At 43.9% G+C, this 17,579-nt stretch overlaps 1 protein-coding gene across 1 annotated transcript; it reads right to left on the bottom strand.

The window, feature by feature from the left end:
* Nucleotides 1-789: 789 nt before the first annotated feature.
* On the bottom strand, nucleotides 790-10,645 carry STOM (stomatin). The gene is made up of 7 exons (XM_015878996.3): nucleotides 10,575-10,645; nucleotides 7,363-7,466; nucleotides 6,722-6,794; nucleotides 6,255-6,337; nucleotides 3,441-3,644; nucleotides 2,841-2,975; nucleotides 790-1,778 (listed from the first exon to the last, which is right to left on the bottom strand). The coding sequence occupies exons 1-7, from the start codon at nucleotides 10,624-10,626 to the stop codon at nucleotides 1,584-1,586; spliced, it is 846 nt and encodes a 281-aa protein (XP_015734482.1). The 5' UTR covers nucleotides 10,627-10,645; the 3' UTR covers nucleotides 790-1,583.
* Nucleotides 10,646-17,579: the final 6,934 nt, after the last annotated feature.

Genomic DNA, 17,579 nt, shown 5'->3' with positions numbered 1-17,579 from the left:
TTCACAGAGGTGACCAGTAAGTAGCAGCAGCAGTTACAGGTACACTCACCTTCCCCAAGGATTAATGGCAAGCTGTGTAGTAGCTTTGTTTCTTACTGCAAGTGTGTGCACATAGTGATGTTAATTAGTACTTCCTTGTTAACCTTGTTTGCACCCATACAGAAGCTTAGTTCTGCTTATGTTACCTAAAATACTGGTCAACACCAATCTGCAGATTGGTGTATTGATTTTATAATGCAGGGGTGATAATAGCTGTAAATACAGAACTGACATTAACAGAAAGGTGATAAAAACATATAACAAACCTTATGCTGGCCAGTATCAGAGAAAGGGCACATCACTCACTGACCTGGGCATTTGTTTTCATTCTCATCTCCCAGTAATTAAGGACTAGATGCCAAACTGGGTAGCAGTGGTAGCCTAAAGAACCTCCCTCTTATGCAGACTTTTAACTCTAATCCCATTTTAATCTTTAATGACATTTACTGTACAGGTACAAAACTGCATTCAGATTTATCAGACTTGTACCTTGAGGCTACGTGCACTGAAGATTCTGTGTCTGGCATTAAGTATAAACCTTTGTATCACAACTGATAGCGCAGGTCTGTTCAGAAGCAGCATTGACACATTAATCATTAATTTGTTAGATATATAAACAGTACAAAACCTCCTGTTAAACACCCCCCACTAATTGCAGTTAGGGAAGCATTTATTGGACCTGGATAAAGCACAGCGTTTCAAGCATGTTTAAAATTAGAACAAGAAAGGAAGTCTATTTGCAAACAGGAATCAGGGTTATGGCTTTTATTTTTTTCCTTTTAATTGTTTTTTGAGAAGATGTGCAAATAAAAGCAGACCCAGTAACTTTCAGTGCTTACAGTCATAAATCTACACAGGCATAGCAACAAGAAGCGTATTGTACCATTAACTACAGCAAGCCTACATCATCCCTGCGTGGCAGAACAGAGGTGGAAAGTTCAGTTTCAGTAACATTGGCTAATAACTGTTTCTCATGGACAGGGAACTGTTTTAGGAAGCACGAGCCTGACTTTCACAAGTACCCAATGTTCTCCTACATCAACTTCCATTGTTTTTCCCAGTGTAAGCTAGACAACAAATGCATACAACAACAATCAGATGACTTCATCACAGGCAGGTACACCCTAAGAGAATAGAGTTAGGGCTGTTCCACTTCCCTAACAGGTCTATGGACTCTATTATTAAGAGGAATACTTTTCTTTCCAAACGTTGAATCATCTAATCTTTGCCACAAACAACTGTATATGCTATTTGAAAATGCGAGGTTACAAATAATTGGTTTCTCATCTAGTACAGCATGGAGACATGCTTAAGGTCATAATCTGCTTCTAACTTGGATCAGTCTTCAATTCCAAGTATTTTGATTGTCCACATTCACAAACATTATTACATCAGTATCTTATCACACACACTATAAAAAACAAAAAGGTTCCTCAGCATTTCCACTTCGCTAATATTGCCTTAAGCTATAATATGCAGGCAATTCTGTGCTGCAGACATTTACTGCTTGCAAAAGAAAAAACCCTTTCTTCCTCCCACTGCAGTTAGCGTCTTGCACCTAACATGCCCTGCATCAGGTCTATGGGCAACGGAAAGATGATGGTGGAGTTCTTTTCTGCAGCAATGGTGTTCAAGGTCTGCAAGTAACGGAGCTGAAGAGCAGCAGGGGACTCTGCAATAACCATGGATGCCTCTTTCAGGGCCCTGGAGGCATTCATTTCACCCTCAGCTGCAATTACCTGGAGAAGCAAAATGAGTGAAAAGGAATTAATTCTGATGCAATAATTAGCTAGAAGTATGTCAGATAACTTCAACCGTAATCAAAGACACTGCGTATCATTTTAATTGAGTGCCCTCTCCTACTGCCTTTTTTCACTGGTTCTGCCTTTCTCACATCTAAGGAACTCTGGTTTCCCTTGAAGGTTCTCTATGCCTGTTTTCTATTCAATATCAGGATGCCAGCGTACAGAAACTGGATTGTAGGACTTGAAAATACAACAGGTGGATTCATTCAAATTTTCAAAGAATCCCCGCTTTTGTGCTTCTTTCCAAACTGCCTCCTAGAAACAGAAGGTATCCCCACCTATCTGAAAAGAGCCTGAGAGGTGCACGATGCTTCACAGTGGGAAAACATCTTTTGATTCCTCCATTCTTTTTAAACATTTGCTCATTAGGGACAGATTTTTAGTCATACATTTTTATTTACAAGCAGGGATTTTCTGCATTGGGACAATATCTAGATATATCTATATATCTGAGCATTTGTAAATATTCTTTTAAACACCAGGATAAATAATAAAATCAGGAAGTAATTAAACTTCAGAAAATAATCTACAAGCTAATTTTAGGCTCATTAAAGATCTTCTCCCACAGATCAGCTGAAGGCTGACAAAATGAAGTTTTACAGCTGTTTCATTTCTCCTATGAAGAAACAAAACAGAAAACAAAGAACTTCCCTGAAACCAGGGCTGGTCAGGAAAAAAGCCGGAAGGAAGCTTGGCTCCTAATTGACTGCAGTCTCCAGCTAATAACCTCCAGGTTGTTCTGCCTGTGATTTGCTCTTGTAGTAAAAACTTGGGATTCTGCATTTTTAAATGAAATCCCAACTGTGTCATTCACGATGAAACACAACAAGTGGCTGGACTTAAATGCACAACAATCCTACCCTGCGTTCCTACTTCCCACAACCCAATATGGAAAAGAATCTTCATCCTCTAAACTACCTCATTAAGAAGTTATTTGTGAAGTGGAAAAAAAGCCACCAAAAACCCCTCACAAAATCCACACGTTGATGCTGTTACCTTAGCTCTTGCCTCCCGTGCGGCTTCAGCTTCTGCAGCCATTGCTCTCTGCAGCTGTATGGGTAATTTCACATCCTTGATCTCCACACGTTCCACCTTAATGCCCCAGTTATCTGTGGCATCATCAAGTGTAGCCTATGTAAAAGCAGGACAGTTAATTTCAGCCATGTATGGCTGCAAACAAGTGTCCAAATTTGAAGAAAGACTCAAACCAAATGAACTGTCTTAGAGTTTCTGCACTTTCTATTTAATAATTTTTAGTACTTAATGGTGTGCTGTGATGATTATAAAAGCACAGCTGTTGTAAGCAAACACTTAAAGCTTGATCAACACGTGAAAGGAATTCTGTGGTGTGATTTCCTTCAACAGCAGTGTATTGACATAACAATCCAGAATACTCTTCCTCACACAAATCCCTCCTCCTTACCTCATCCATTGCTGTTTTACTCACCCATTCCAATAGCCCTACTCGGGGTTTTGCCTAAAGCTCCAAATCAAAACTTGGCTTTTAAGGTAAAATTAAGTCCTGACCTCCAATTTATCAGCAGGATCAATGCACAACTGATTGTTCAATGCTTCATGCTTGCACATTGCTCATACCTGCATGTTGTGTGCAATTTCCTCACGATCAGAGAGAATCTCAGAAAGGTTTTTGGTCCCCAGAACATTCCTCAAAGTTGTCTGTGCTAAGAGACGTGTGGCTGAGTCAGCATTTGTGATATTCGCCACAGCAAGGGTAGCATTCTGAACTCTGTAGTAAACCACTCCATCTACATTAACTGTCACGGAGTCCTTGGTCAAGATCTAAAAAGCAATGAGAGAAACACATAATAATTACATATAACTAAACATATATTTGTTTATATAATGATAACTACGTGCTTCTTTTACTGGACAAGAGCCTAGTTTTTTTCCCCAGGAAAAGCAACTGCCATGAAAGCCATGTTTTACACGTTTTACATGTGTGCTGCATATCAACACATCTACATAAGGATGCACAAACCTTTCAGCCTTGCTCTGTCAATCTAAGGTTAAATATGATAACAGAACACTCCTCAGTTCCACTAGCTTTGCCATGGTGTTATTTCTGATTCGCTTCTTTGCACTTGCAGAGGGATTTGCAATTCATAGGAGACAAAAGAAGAATTCAGAAATAATTTACACCAAAATGCTTATGATTTCACCTGGGAAACTTCAGCCTTCAGTAAGGCTTATAATATCACATATATGAAAGCAGTAGATTGACTGTGCAAGAACATGAGAGCTTGTGCATAGAGAAGGACCAAGCTAACAGGAAAGACTCCAAGGACATTAGCAATCCAAAAGGGGTGAGTATATGGGACCATTCCATTCAAAGTACGTTGAAATTCAGAATATAGGCTAGAAATATATGAGAGAGACTGTTTTTGTGTTTCTGTACAGGGAAAAGAGGCTAGCAGTAAGTATCATGGCAAATATAGGACACGAGTGATTTTCACTCAGATTTAACTTCAGTCACAAGACTATTGATTTGGCAAGACATCTGCTCAGGTGTGTTAGTTTATAAAACAAGGGCAAAGCAAGCAAGCTATTTAGACAGCAGATGAGGAAAGAAGAAGCTGCACTTTCAAACAAACATCACAAACTGTTTCCCGAACTCCAGGTGTGGATGTAGCTGAAGGCAATTCTCAAATACTGATTACTCTGTAGAAAACTTGGAATGGCCAAAGCTAGAGACTTCAGCACAGCATTGGCTCTGTTAAGTTAGTTGACTGCATTGCAAAAACTTGGTAATTAAAGGGTGTCGGTGTATAATGGAACCCAGAGCGGTAAAGGGTCCATGAGATATTTCATAAAGTGCTATCCATGCCTGGCTACTAACAAAACTGCTTGTGTTGGCCTGAAGGCAATGCGTATCAGCCGCAGCCTTACTTCTGTGTCTCAATAAAAAACAGTGCTGTTTTTATCTGGTGGTTCATTGTCCTTCTCCACAGTTTGACTGAAATGCCACCTTGTGTTACTGAACGATATGTGGTATCCTGGACAAACTGCAGGGGAAACAGAACTCATGAACATCCTGATATCTAGATGCAAGTGATTTATTTAAAACATGCACATTGAACAAAAGATGTATTTGCAAAGTTAAGGACAGATATTCTTGACAGTTTAAAAGAGGGTACATCAGAAAGCTATCATTAATATCAATTATGTTTTACATTTTAGTTATAAAGAGAGTGAAACAATGCACATGACCATGTGAAGAGGGGTTCTAACCCTGTGCTAGAAGATGAGGATCACGTTATTTGACAAGAGTGGTATGTGTGAGATTTACCCATTTTCTGTTTCCACATTCTGCTTCTTTTAGTGGGCTTTTTGTAATAGCATCAGAGAAGAATGAACAGCATGCACAGAAATCATGCTCTAATAAAAACTTGTTTTTACTTCTACTTGTTGCAAACACGGAAACCTGAACCCACAAGCTTAATTTAATCAAGTCAAAAGAAAAAAATATGTAGGACTTCACTAATAGCACATCAGCAGCTGCAACCACATCATGACTGCCATTGATTAGGTTTCTACCAATTACCCTTTAGAGTATGCTGTGACAGCTGCCATCTGTCTAAATCTACAACTAATGACGAGCAATAAACTGACTGGCAAACATGACAGGAAACAGAAGCACCAGGCAGGATGCTTCAAATGTCTGTCTTGAAAATACACCAGATACACAGCGGGCACAGATAAAGGCAGCAATATACCATCGCTCATTTCAACATTTTTAGAAGGCTCATTTTGTGTTCTTTTATGTCTGTTGGCATCACTTAATTCAGTTAGATGAACTGTTGAGAGCTTCTGCTAAGAAACTGAGATGTCCAAGTAAAACAGGACAAGAAATTAAATACATTTTTATACTTTAGAGCCTCCAAGCTGAAAGATTTCAAATGAGATGAGGTGCAGGATGTCTTCGTGTGTTCCTGTACATAGTAGGACACAGAAGCAGCACAAATACAAAACCTACATATGAGAGTAGACCACTGAATTTCTAGTATTAGCACTTGGAAATGTTTTTGTGCCATTATTTTAGCTGCTTCATACATCCAGATTAGTTGGCATAGGAAAGATCACTGAAGGATGTTGCATGTGGTCTGGCAGCCCTGAACCCAGACCTCTCCCATTCTAGCTCCTGGGCAGTATTAAATCGTCTTATTTGATCCCTAAAGGATCATTATTTGTTATCTTTCAGGGATCTCATTTTACTGAACAGTCTCACTAAAAACTATCACTATTCTTCACAGTGTGTTTCACAGGTACAAATAGAAGCAGTAAGTCTACATTAAAATTATATGCTACCCAATACTGAGAGGGGGAAAGGAAAAACAAAGTGCAAGAATTCTGCAAACACTTCAGCAGAAACAAAGGCAAGTGCAAGCTCACCTCTTGGGGTGGAATATCAAAAGAGATGGTCCTCATATCAACTTTGATGAAGCTGTCCGTGCAGGGCAGGACAAAAAAGAGACCTGTAGGAAAACATCCATCCAAGAAGATGTGAGAATAGATCAATAGAACTGATGGCACTAGATGTGGAAATAAGCCTAAATCCAACCTCTGTAGCTGTATAGCTCTTTGTAATGAGCTCAGCAGTGTGTTTCCCAGCGGCTTTCATGCCATGATAAGATTTGAAGAAAATTATGCTGAGAAGCCTCAATTTATTCAGCTCTAACTAAGGAGATCTAGGGAAGGCTCACAGATAATTAGTTTACCACCTTCTCCCTGTAAATAACACATCCTATCAATAGAAGTTCCAAAATTCTTGAGAAGCCCCAGCCTAACATCTGCAGGCAGCCATTATTTTGCCAACAACTCAATTAGAACAAAATTTAAGACTGCCCTGCAGGACGTACCTGGTCCCTTTGCTCCTCCTTTTAAGATGCGTCCAAGTCTGAAGATGATGGCTCTCTCATATTCCTTTATAATCTGCAATAACAGCTGAATGTCATCCACGGGTTTCCAGAGGGCACATCATGGATTACAAACTACACATGCTAGTCTTAACACGGTCTTAAGCCTCATATCTAATATGCATTACATTTTATTTCTATATTGGCTGCTTTTGAATATCTTAGACTAAACTTTATTCTTAAAAAGCAAACAGCAAAAGGAACAGTAAGAAAAATATCCCAGATTAGTGCTATCTGTCAACAGCAGAAGCAACAACACTTCTGGGCATGACCAAACAGGCACTGAAAGCACCCTACAGGAATATCCTGGCAACAAGAAAACACAGCACTGTAGGTGTGACACAGCAGAGACTTTCCACCTGTAGTTCTGATGGGGTGAGTTAACCAAAACCAAGCAGGAGTTGTATCCTCATAGCTGGAAACTGGAAACATCAAGCTCAAAGTGATCACAAATGGCACATTCTCTATGAATCTATCACATACATCATATTTATATTTACATGTATAGATATCTCCTTATACTGCATTGGGAAGCACCTGCATCACTTGAAGTTTGAATCCAACTAAGCAGTGAAAAGTTTTACCTTTATGCACATCCAGATTGATACAGGAAATGTAAGAACAGTGAATAAAAAGGAAAATATCACCAGGATCCATCCACACACACCAAGGCCAGTGTCAGCATCACCTGGAAGAAAAGAGCAGGAATGTTCCAACTTCTAAAATGAAGAGTAGCTGTTAAGGAGAACACCTGCAATGGAATGTTCCTTTTGCATGAGCCACTAGTGCTGTTACTCCTTGGACCCAATTCATCAGGTTTCGACCAAGTCAAATGAAGAGCCCAGTTCCTCTTTCTTTTGCGCTACTCCCTAAGTTGCACAAGACAGCCAAAGGCAGGATGTGGTTCACATAGCGCTGGTACAGAACAAAGCAAGCACATCTCTACCCACCCCTTTAGCTAACAGGTACAAAGACAGACTCTCAAATCCTCCTTCTTCCCCAGGCCCTCCAGCACAATGATCTATAGGCAGCAATAGAAATCCTGTTCCTTTATTGAGGATGGAAGTCAGAACCACACTTGCTTCAAAAGGAGTGGGATGGGAATAGTCCATGACCTGCCCGGTAACAGGACACTGACAATTTGATTTGTGTTCCAATTATCAGAGATGCAGATCTGAGAAAAGCACAACAAAAATGGCAAAGAAAGAAGTCTCCAAGTGTCCAGAACTATTCTGATAATATATTGGCATGTATATTCCAAGTGTTCAGAACTAATCTGAACTGATTTCATCATGAAGCAAAATGTTGATTCTGAAAGATACTCATTGATTTTAACAAGTGTGGGTACACATGTAGTCGTGTCAGGGTGTCTATGACTGAATGCAGCATTAGCAATGAATGCACTGGGTAAAGAGGGAAGCGAGACAGATGAGTCATTAGATATCAGTAATTTGGAAAGCAAAGAACTGCTTTGTGAACTGAGATCCACAGCATTTGACTGAAGGAAAAAATAAAAGTCATCGATAGAACTAGAAACCAACAACAAAGTTTCCATTCCTCTTCTACACAGCTGGTTAAACTCTGTGCCACGGAGCTGCTCCAGTAACACTGAATGTGGAGGTGCTGGACAGTGAATTCTGCCTATAAGGCATCAGGAACTTGGCAGTTATTCAAAACTCCCAGAGGCCATCAGTATCTTTGTAAGTTCACATGCCCTGATAATAACCCTCAATGAAGCACGTAACATCACGTGCCATTTAAAGCTCCTCTATGGAAAGTTACCTACACACACTGCCCCACAATTACAAGTGGCTTCCAGGTATTCTGCAAAAGTCAAGGAAAGGTGTTATCTGTATGATACGTGTTGGCATTCAGCACTAAGCAACACCACTAACCGTGTTACTGAAGAGCAATGACCTCCCATTTTGCAACAGGGTATTAGCTAATTAAGCATTGAAAGAATGAGACACTATTGCAGAGACAACGCCTGGAAACTACAATAACGAAAGGAAATGACAGTCAGTAATGGTTAACTATTAATCGTCAGAACAACATATATGAAGAGAAAAATGCTAACGATGAAAACAACTCATCTGTACTGTTCTATCACGGCCATGAAGAAATGCTCAAAGTCCAACGGAAGCAGCCCAGCTCCACCCCCCAGCACTTCTCTCCTATGCACTTGTATCCATTTTCAGCTCTAACTTCACAATGTGAGCTCTCTCTTGCTTGATTTCCTACAGTTCTATACCCCCACAGCTTCAGTTCAGACACCCTCTACTTCTTTCACCCTCGCCTTGCCCTTTTATTATCAAGATATCCAAAACTCACCCTTGGAATTCAATCAAAGAATCTTATTTCTGAGCAGCCTGCAATAAATTATGTACATCTTTCAGGAAATAAACCACAAGGAGAAAGAAAATTAAAACCATTTTAATCGAATTAGCCTTGGACCCCCTTGAAGGATTCCTGCTGCTTTAGCAAGGAATAATGCCTTGGCTCATCAAACAGGAGGGCAATTCGTGCCAGGAGGTGAAGGGGGCAGCTCTCCCATGGCTGCTCCTGGTGTGGCATAGACTTCATTGGCAGAAGTATTTTCCTCCACAGAGACTACACAGTGTGAACAAACACACTGCTGTGAGACAGCAAGAGTGTGTACGACTGCCAGACACAGTGATGGGAAAGGCCCTTCCTCCACAACCATCCAGACAACCCAGCAGACTCAGAGCACTTACGGGAACTGACTGCACACAAGGCTACAAACCACTATTACCACTACCCCAACTACAGGGGTCTGCACTTGTTGCTACCTGAAATCCAGGGCAGCGTGAGAACCACTGAGCGGGGTTATCGTATGACAGTTATTCGGCTGCTTGCTAATTAGCAAACAATGACTAATCCTTCTTACCAGAACTCTTAGTTTTGTTTGTTTCGGAGCATCTCAAAGCATTTCCTGGGGGAAACAGCCAAAACGATTTTGCCTAATTGGTCAGAGTTACATCCAAAGCCAACTGAGTCCATAAATACTTTACCCTGACAATTTTGGCCTCCCAAACAACACACAGAAGAACCAGCAATGCAGGAGGGGAAAGGGCTGCAGGGCACAGTCGGGATCAGAGCAACCACTGTCAGATATTAATAACGGGCACAGAATGAAATGCAGCTCATGCCCAAGGATACCAGAGCCATGCGTGTGCTATTGGGGCCCACACGGACCCGCAGTTATTTATACCACAACTGGGATTACCGGTCGGAGCCGTGGCGGATGGTGGTCTTACGAACTCACTTCCTTCTCGGGTTGCAGCGGGCACAGAACGCTCCGGCTGCGTTATTTCAGGGCATCGCTTACGAAGCTTCACACGAGCGGATAAACGCGTCCGAACCGGGGGAACCCACCGCGGTGTCCTCCCGTCCCGCGTTACGCTCGGCTCAAAAAAGGCTCCGCGATGTAACCCAGAGCTCCGCAGCTGCTGCTGTTCGTGCTGCGGAGCTGCCCCGCAGCTACAACGGGGGATTCGCCCCGGGATCTGCGCGCTCCGGGCACTGAGCGGCTGTGCGGGGCTGCGGGAGGTGATGCGGTACCGCTATAACCGCGGGGGGAACTTTGGAGGAGAAAACAGCAAAGTTTGTTGAGCGACGAGCGAAAACAAATAGCGATAGTAAAAGAAATCAACATAAAGTCAGAACGAAACTGAAAACCGGAGAGCACCAACGGCCAACTCGGGACAAGATCGCACCGCCCCCGTCCCGTCCCGTCCCGTCCCGTTACCGTCCCGTCCCGTTACCGTCCCGTTACCGTGCAGCCGCTGCTTGTCCTTCGCCGCTCCCCCTGCCTCGCAGTCCGCCATGGTCGCTCCTCGTGCCTCTGCCCGCTCCGCTCCGCTCCGCCCCGTCCTGTCCCTGGGGGCGGCCCGTCAGGGTGGGGCCGCGCGGAGGGAGCGTGTAGAGGGACCGTTGGGAGCGTTGGGAACGTTGGGACCGTTGGGCCACGCGCCCCCCGCAGCGGTGCGGGGAGCGGAGCAGTGAGAGCAGCAAGGGCTTAAGGGGAGCGCACAGTGCAGGGAGAAGGAGATCCCGTGCTTTGTTGCTCTCTTTTCTTTGCTGGTCTGCCAACAAGAGGAGTGCTGAGAGCATCTCCGTGATGAGGGATGGAGGAAGGATGTGCTTGAAACGGGAGGGATGTGCTCTGTGCAACCACTGTGGAGACCCACTGCCATCGGGGCCAAGTTTGGTAGTGGAGAGCCTGAGCCAGTGTCAGTAATGAGGTACAGTGATTTGAATGCGAACTGAGCATTACAAGATGTATCGCTATTGATTTACGTTTACATCGTGGCTCCAACTCACACCACCCTTTTATTCTGTGGTTCTGGGATCATTTCAGTGCCTTGTCACTAAGCCAAAAAGTCCACAACCAAAACCTTTTATCCCACACAAAGCTGGCGACCTCACCTCACTTAAAGCTCTAATAGCAACGTTTCATGCTTACATACAACCATACATCGGAGGAGCAACCCTTCTCTTTTAGATGCCCATCCCGCACCCTTGTGCTGCTTTATGGCTTTTGCCGATGCAGTTGGAGCGGCGCTGGATGGAGGCGCTGCTGTTCATCACTGCCATCTGCTGCACCGTGAGCGCTCGTACAGCCCCACAGCTCGGCCGGCCGGGGATCATTCTGCAGCATCGCCCCCATTGCTGCGGTCCTTCAGTGCACTCCAATGCCCGGAGGCAGCCCATGAGGAGCAGTACTTGTGTAACGGTGTCAGCCCCTGTGCTGACATCCTCCTGCAGGGAGCCAGCTGCAGCCGCTGCTGTTGTTCACCTGTGTGTGACCGCGTGTCATTTCTGCCCCCTGAAAAAGCTGAGAGAGGAACACGGAGCGACCACGAGGTGTCAGCCGGGTCCCAAGATTTCTCTCAGTTCCTCCTAAAGCAGCTACAACCAAATAAAAGCAGATTGTTCGCACAGCCAACGCTTCCCATACAGTACAGATCTGCATTTAGGAGCCCCATTTTGTACCATGGGATTCTTTCTTTGCGGTGGAAATAGAGCATGTATCTTTTGGAGTCAAGAACCTCAGAACAGAAGCATGTTAAACTCAGTTCTTTTAAACAGAATCATTTCTCCCACATTTAGGGGCTCGTTGTTTATAATATCGTTGAGGCTGGGAGGTTAATTGTCGGGAGGTTGTTTACATCTGCAGATATATAGAGCAGCTCAGCCAGCAGAGCTCATCCCCAGGGATCCCTGCGCTGCTTTGTTATTATTATTTTCTGGAGTATTTCTCATGGCTCAGAGCTGAGGACTGAGCCCCCTCCCAGCCATGTGGTGATTCAGGGGTTCCAGGTGTGCACTTAGTGAGGCACCGAGCAGCCCCTCTGCCAGCAGGAAAGAAAAAGGAGGAAGAGAAGTGCTGTAAGAGTTGTTACCAACATTGAACAAAACCCAGCTCTGCGTTTTAGGGCTGTGCTGAGTGAAGTAAGAGATGCTGGAATTTCCCAGTGCTCTCCAATAGGTTTCCTGTGAACCTTTCTTCCTATTCCCTGTGCCATTCCGTATGCTAGTCGTGTGTGCAGGAGGGTTTGCTTGTCATTTCTGGGCTTACCCAGAATTCAGCTGGCAGCTTTTTGATTCCTCAGAATAATGATTTCTTTGCTTCTGTAGGTTTGGAGAAGGAGAAAATGTGTGTTTAACAAAACAGAAAAAGCCTCGGGTAATAGAGAAGAAAAAGGAGAGCAGTGGGATGAATGGAAGCCATCGAGGTACCCCTAAAGCAGCAGTGCAATGGCATGTGAGGCTTTGAGGATCCTGGCCTCAGAAGAAATGCCCCCATAGTTTGTCACTGAGGTGGCAGATGTGTGTCCCTGTGGGTCAGCCTGGAACTCCTGCTGCTTGTAGCACTGCCTCACTGCCAGCGCTGAACATGGCTGCGTTCCCAAGCCACTGCCAAGCCTGAATCTGCTTTTGTAGAAGGGGACACAGTGCCACACAGAGGTTTTGGAAGGCTAAAGTCATTCTGGAGTTGAACCTATGGATGGATTTTAAATCTTTTTCAAGAACAGCACCATTATTTAAAAAATAAAAGCGCTGTAATGCATTTATATGGAAGAAACTTGTATCGGAATGTCCATGGAATGGCCCAGAGCTGCTGTGTTCATCACAGACCCGGCATGGTCTCCCTTTGGCAGGGTTCTCATGAGGCCTGAGTCCCTGCAGCAGACTTCGATGTGAAACTGGGACGTGATCAACACCCAGAGATTTCAGCAGATTACAGAAGTTGTTTTTCATGGTGCTCCCCATTCCCTGGCAGCTGCTGTTCTCTTGAGTCTGTATTTTGTTTTCCCAGTGTGTTTCTTTGGGTGATGCAGATCTGTGCCTCACATCCACACTGCAGTTAGAAATAGCTTCACAGGTTGCCATGAATGAAACCTTACCTTGCCGGAACAGTGATGGTGTAGTTCAGATACTACGGTTAGACTTTGAGGAGCATTAATTCCAACACATCAGCCTGTGTAGGTGAAGTCCTGGCCCTTATTCCTGTCCTGTGCTCCTTTCCCACCATGTGGATGCACTGCTGAGCACAGTGCTGACATGGCCCAGCTGTGTCCATCTGTCCTTCCTTCACTTAAAGCAAGAGCAAAGGACTGAGAGAACGTTAAATAACAGAACTAATTGGTACTTTTGAAAGCGTAACATTAAGTAAAGCTGAAAGTTTATGAACAGGTTTGATAAAGAACTAAAAGACCCACAATGTGTTTCTATGGAAACTACAGCTTAAGGTTTTTATCTGATAAGATTCTAAAAAGAGAACAATCTGTCTCTTTTCTGATTTCGGTAGACAGAGAATAAATACAGCCAAATCAATTGTTAAGTGGTCTTTGAAAAGATAGCTAATGAAGTGCTCCAGGATGAAAACTGCTGCATAAATGGAAGGTGACACTTCTGTCTTAATCATTGCCACCAGTTATGAGATTTTTAGGACAGATTGCTGGTGAGAAGCTGCAGCTCAGCAGTCAAAATATTTGTGCATGTTTCCATGCAGTTGCTGTCCCTGAATTATTTATTTATTTGCACTCAGTCTGAGTGTGAGAGCACAGCACTGTGCTCACGGCCGGTCATGGGCTGTGTGTGGGAATCTGCTGCGTGCTTCTCTGCCCATCCCCAGTGCTGACCCTACATCCCACTTCCTGCACCCACTGTGGCCATGGGGCTGCCCTGGGAGCTGCTGGGTCCTGCGTGTGCTGTGCTGGGCCAGGCTGAGCACTGCTGCTTTGTGCTGTGGGATGGCTGGGCTGCACCATTGGCTCATCGTAGCACACGTGCAGTGTGCTGGTCAAAGGTGAAAGCTGTGATTCATGGAGCCATTGTGCTATTTCTGTCCACGCTTTCATGCACTTTGATGTCACTCTCTTGATCGGCACAGATTGGCTCCCAACCTTACAATTCATCACGTACAGTCTATTCATCCTCATTTTCTTCCAGATCTTTCAGTATCTGAAGGCAGAGACTGCTCCTCACATCACCAAGCCTTCACCCAGAGCCAGGACACCTTGTGCCAGCTGTGAGGAGTTCCTCCCCACTTCCACAGGCCACACAATCATTATGAAAATAACATATGGCCGTGTTTAGAATTGGCTGAAGCTGAGATGTTTCCACTTCTGATTCACTTCTAATTTTAACGGTCACAGCAAATGAAATAACACATGTGTCTGTATCTTCATTCTAATGAAGAAAAATAGCAAACTGAGGTTACCTGAATACTAATATACGCAGCCTCTTTTCTCTGACACAAAAGGAATCGTAGCCTTCTGCATGGTGATGGCTCCTTACAAAGCAACAGATGGCTCCAGCAGGCAAGGACAAAAGCCCTGGGACTTGGCTCTTACCTTCTGCATGTGCTGCTCCTTCTGCACGTATTGTAAACTCTGAGTACTGCTAAGGTGTCTGCAGAGATTAGATGAGTGGAATGAATAACTTTGGAATGCAGTGTAGGTAGGCACAAAATGTCCTGTTTTACTTCATGGTGTTAACTGTGAATAAATAATTAAACCAGCTGGCCCCAAAAGTAAGGGAAACCTTTATAAAAAAAGCTTAAATGAGGGTAGAGTGTTTTTAATCTCATAGGAGAAAATAACATATTGAAAAAAAAACAACCCAAAAAGCTGAAACCCAACAACCAAGAAACCTTTCCTATAATCAAATGGAATACTTGGAGTTTTAGAGGAACCCTTGAGATGTGAAGACTGTTACCAAACTGGCATTATGTGGATAGCTTTGGAAGGGACTCTGAATGCCTTTATGGCTGTGATTTGTCAGGTATTGCATGTACTGAGATAATCTCAGCCACCAGCAAGATCACGCTTGGGCTCAGGGACTGCTCAGCCTGTTTGGCAATGAGGGCAGATTCCCTCCTGGACTGGTGCTGCCAATCTGAGAGCAGTATGGAAAACCATAGGAACAGGCTGCCAGGTTAAGAACATCCCTTTTTCCCCCCTCTTCAGAGACGTCTGTGTTCTCTCTCCTCTTGCTTTGGCTCTATCTGCTGTTGAACCACATCTCACCTTTGTGCTGCTTTCCTGTGGCTGATACATGCAGCACTGTATCACAGCTATGTGGGAAGTGATGCAGAGAGCACAGTTTGCTGCAGCAGCTACCAAGCAACCCTGGAGTTCTGGATTTCTTATGGTGGCACAATTTCCAGATGTTGCAAGTGAAATGTTCGTGCTTTCAGTGGTCTGAGTTACTGCTTTAACCGTAATGAGTAGAATACATTGCATGTTTGGGGCTGTAGGACAAACTAACTGGACTTTAGATAATTATAGTGATAGTGGCAATGGGGGCAGTAAAACCAAACAGAAACACGCTGGTGCCAGTTGTATCCTATGGCAGCCTGTATGGCTGCCTTGTCTGCATGCTGCAGTTCAGGAGCTGCTGCTCCCTGTGAACCCCCTGGTAGCTGCATTCAAATCCATTTATTTTTTCTCCTGGTCAGGATGTCTCAGTCTGTCATCTAAAATATAGAGCTTATCATTTTAAACTGAGAGGTCTGAATGCTACTGAGACCACAGAAGTGGGAAACTGAGGCGGCATTAAGTCCATCAGATTTCTAATTGTTTGGATCTTACTGATGTGCCCGGCAGACTTGTTGTGTTTCCATGTCTTATATCTGGGGAACAGACATTTGTTTGCATGTCTCTTTTTGTACTGCAGCTGAACATGAATTTCCCCCCAAGCCTGCAATCTATTTCCTAAATGACTATTTTTGTTCATGGAGGCAATTTGCAAAGGACTGTAGGTCTTGTTCTGTATTAAGTTGTTGGTAAAACTCCCTCTGACTTTGGTTAGAATGGATTCAGTGCTGACAATGGCTGAAGTCCCACTGCTTGCCTCTCCTTTCATCTGGGGGACTGTGGCTTTTAATGGGTTGCAAGCTTTCTCAGCGGAAATTGTCTTCCATTTGGAAGGGATTTATGTTCCCGTTTCTTGTTGCATACATTTCTTATTTGACTTTTTCATGTAGGTTAAAAATATGCTGCAACTCTGTCCGCAGAGATGCCTGTTATGCCAAAGTAATTAGAGTTGTGCCACAGTTTCCACTATAAACTGAATTTCTCAAGGTTTTATTACTTGGCTTTGGTAGTTCCTCCTTGTAAACACGACGAGCACTCAGGCACAAATTGGTTTGAAACGTGTTTTAAATGTCCATTTCCACTTTCTTGAGCTGTAAAAGAAATGAGGAGAGTCCTGAGCAGTCAGCTGACTTCTGGTTGCCATAAATTGCAGGAGAGGTGCAATGGTGCAGCTAGAACCAAACAGCCCCACTGCTAATGGGGCCATTCAGCCTGTGGTTTGTGCTGTTGTCATTACAGAGAAGCAACAAGAGATGTTTCTGATGGACTTTCTGCCTTCGTGTCTCTTCTGGCAATGTGCACCCTGGGATGTACTTTAAAGTAACCTGCAACTCTCTGTCCCCTCTGAATCTGCATGTATCTTCCAGTTCCAATTTTATAACTAATATTCTTTGCTTTGCTGATAGTGGTTATGCATAATCCAATTCTCAGACTAATTTCAGCAACCTGCAGGAAACCCAGTGATCCTCACTTGGGGTTACATTTATTGAATTCTAGGCAGTACAGTGCTTCTATGCAATGTGTTCCTGCTGCTGTGAGCTGCTCTCTGTGCTCTGGACTCTTGTGCTGTGAGCTGTTGTCCCCAGCCATGGCTGCCCAGGAGTGCTGATGCCTGTGTGCAGGTTTGTGCCCACAGCCCCAAATCCTATGGTTTACAGCCTCCTTAATTTGAAGGTTTGCCATCTCTTTGTACTTGTGCTGTTTCTGATGTACCCGGTGTTTTAAGATGGGAGCAGCAATCAGAGCTTGTCAGAGACTGAAGGGATAACTGTTTGCATAAACCAGATCACTGAAATGGTGCAGTAGAAAACATCAGTTAAAATGCAGTGCTTTCATATGGGTCCTTTCCACACTCCAGGTCTTAACAACCCAAGAGCAAGTGTGCTGGCACAGGGAGAGCAGGGAGAGCCCTGGCATGGAAACTGCTCTGCAATGAAGAACTTGAGCTGATGGCACCTGCAGCAATGGTAAGTCCTCACTGTGCTCCGAAGGTAGTGCGGGTCTGCAGTGGAGTTTTCAAATTGCTGTAGAACAAAATGCATTATTTGTTGTGCTACTTGGGAACTGCTTCATCCAGCTCCTGTGAAACACACTGTATCAATTCTCCTTTGATAGATTCTTTTTACTGGGCTGTTGTCAGTACTGCCAGGAAGAGACACAAGGCACCATCTCTA

The sequence above is a fragment of the Coturnix japonica genome, chromosome 21 (assembly GCF_054131305.1).
Source record: "Coturnix japonica strain WE chromosome 21, WE-NBRP24, whole genome shotgun sequence".
Lineage (NCBI taxonomy): Eukaryota > Metazoa > Chordata > Aves > Galliformes > Phasianidae > Coturnix > Coturnix japonica.
The sequence above is the reverse complement of the archived record's forward strand: the minus strand, read 5'-3'. Positions and strand labels throughout refer to the sequence as shown.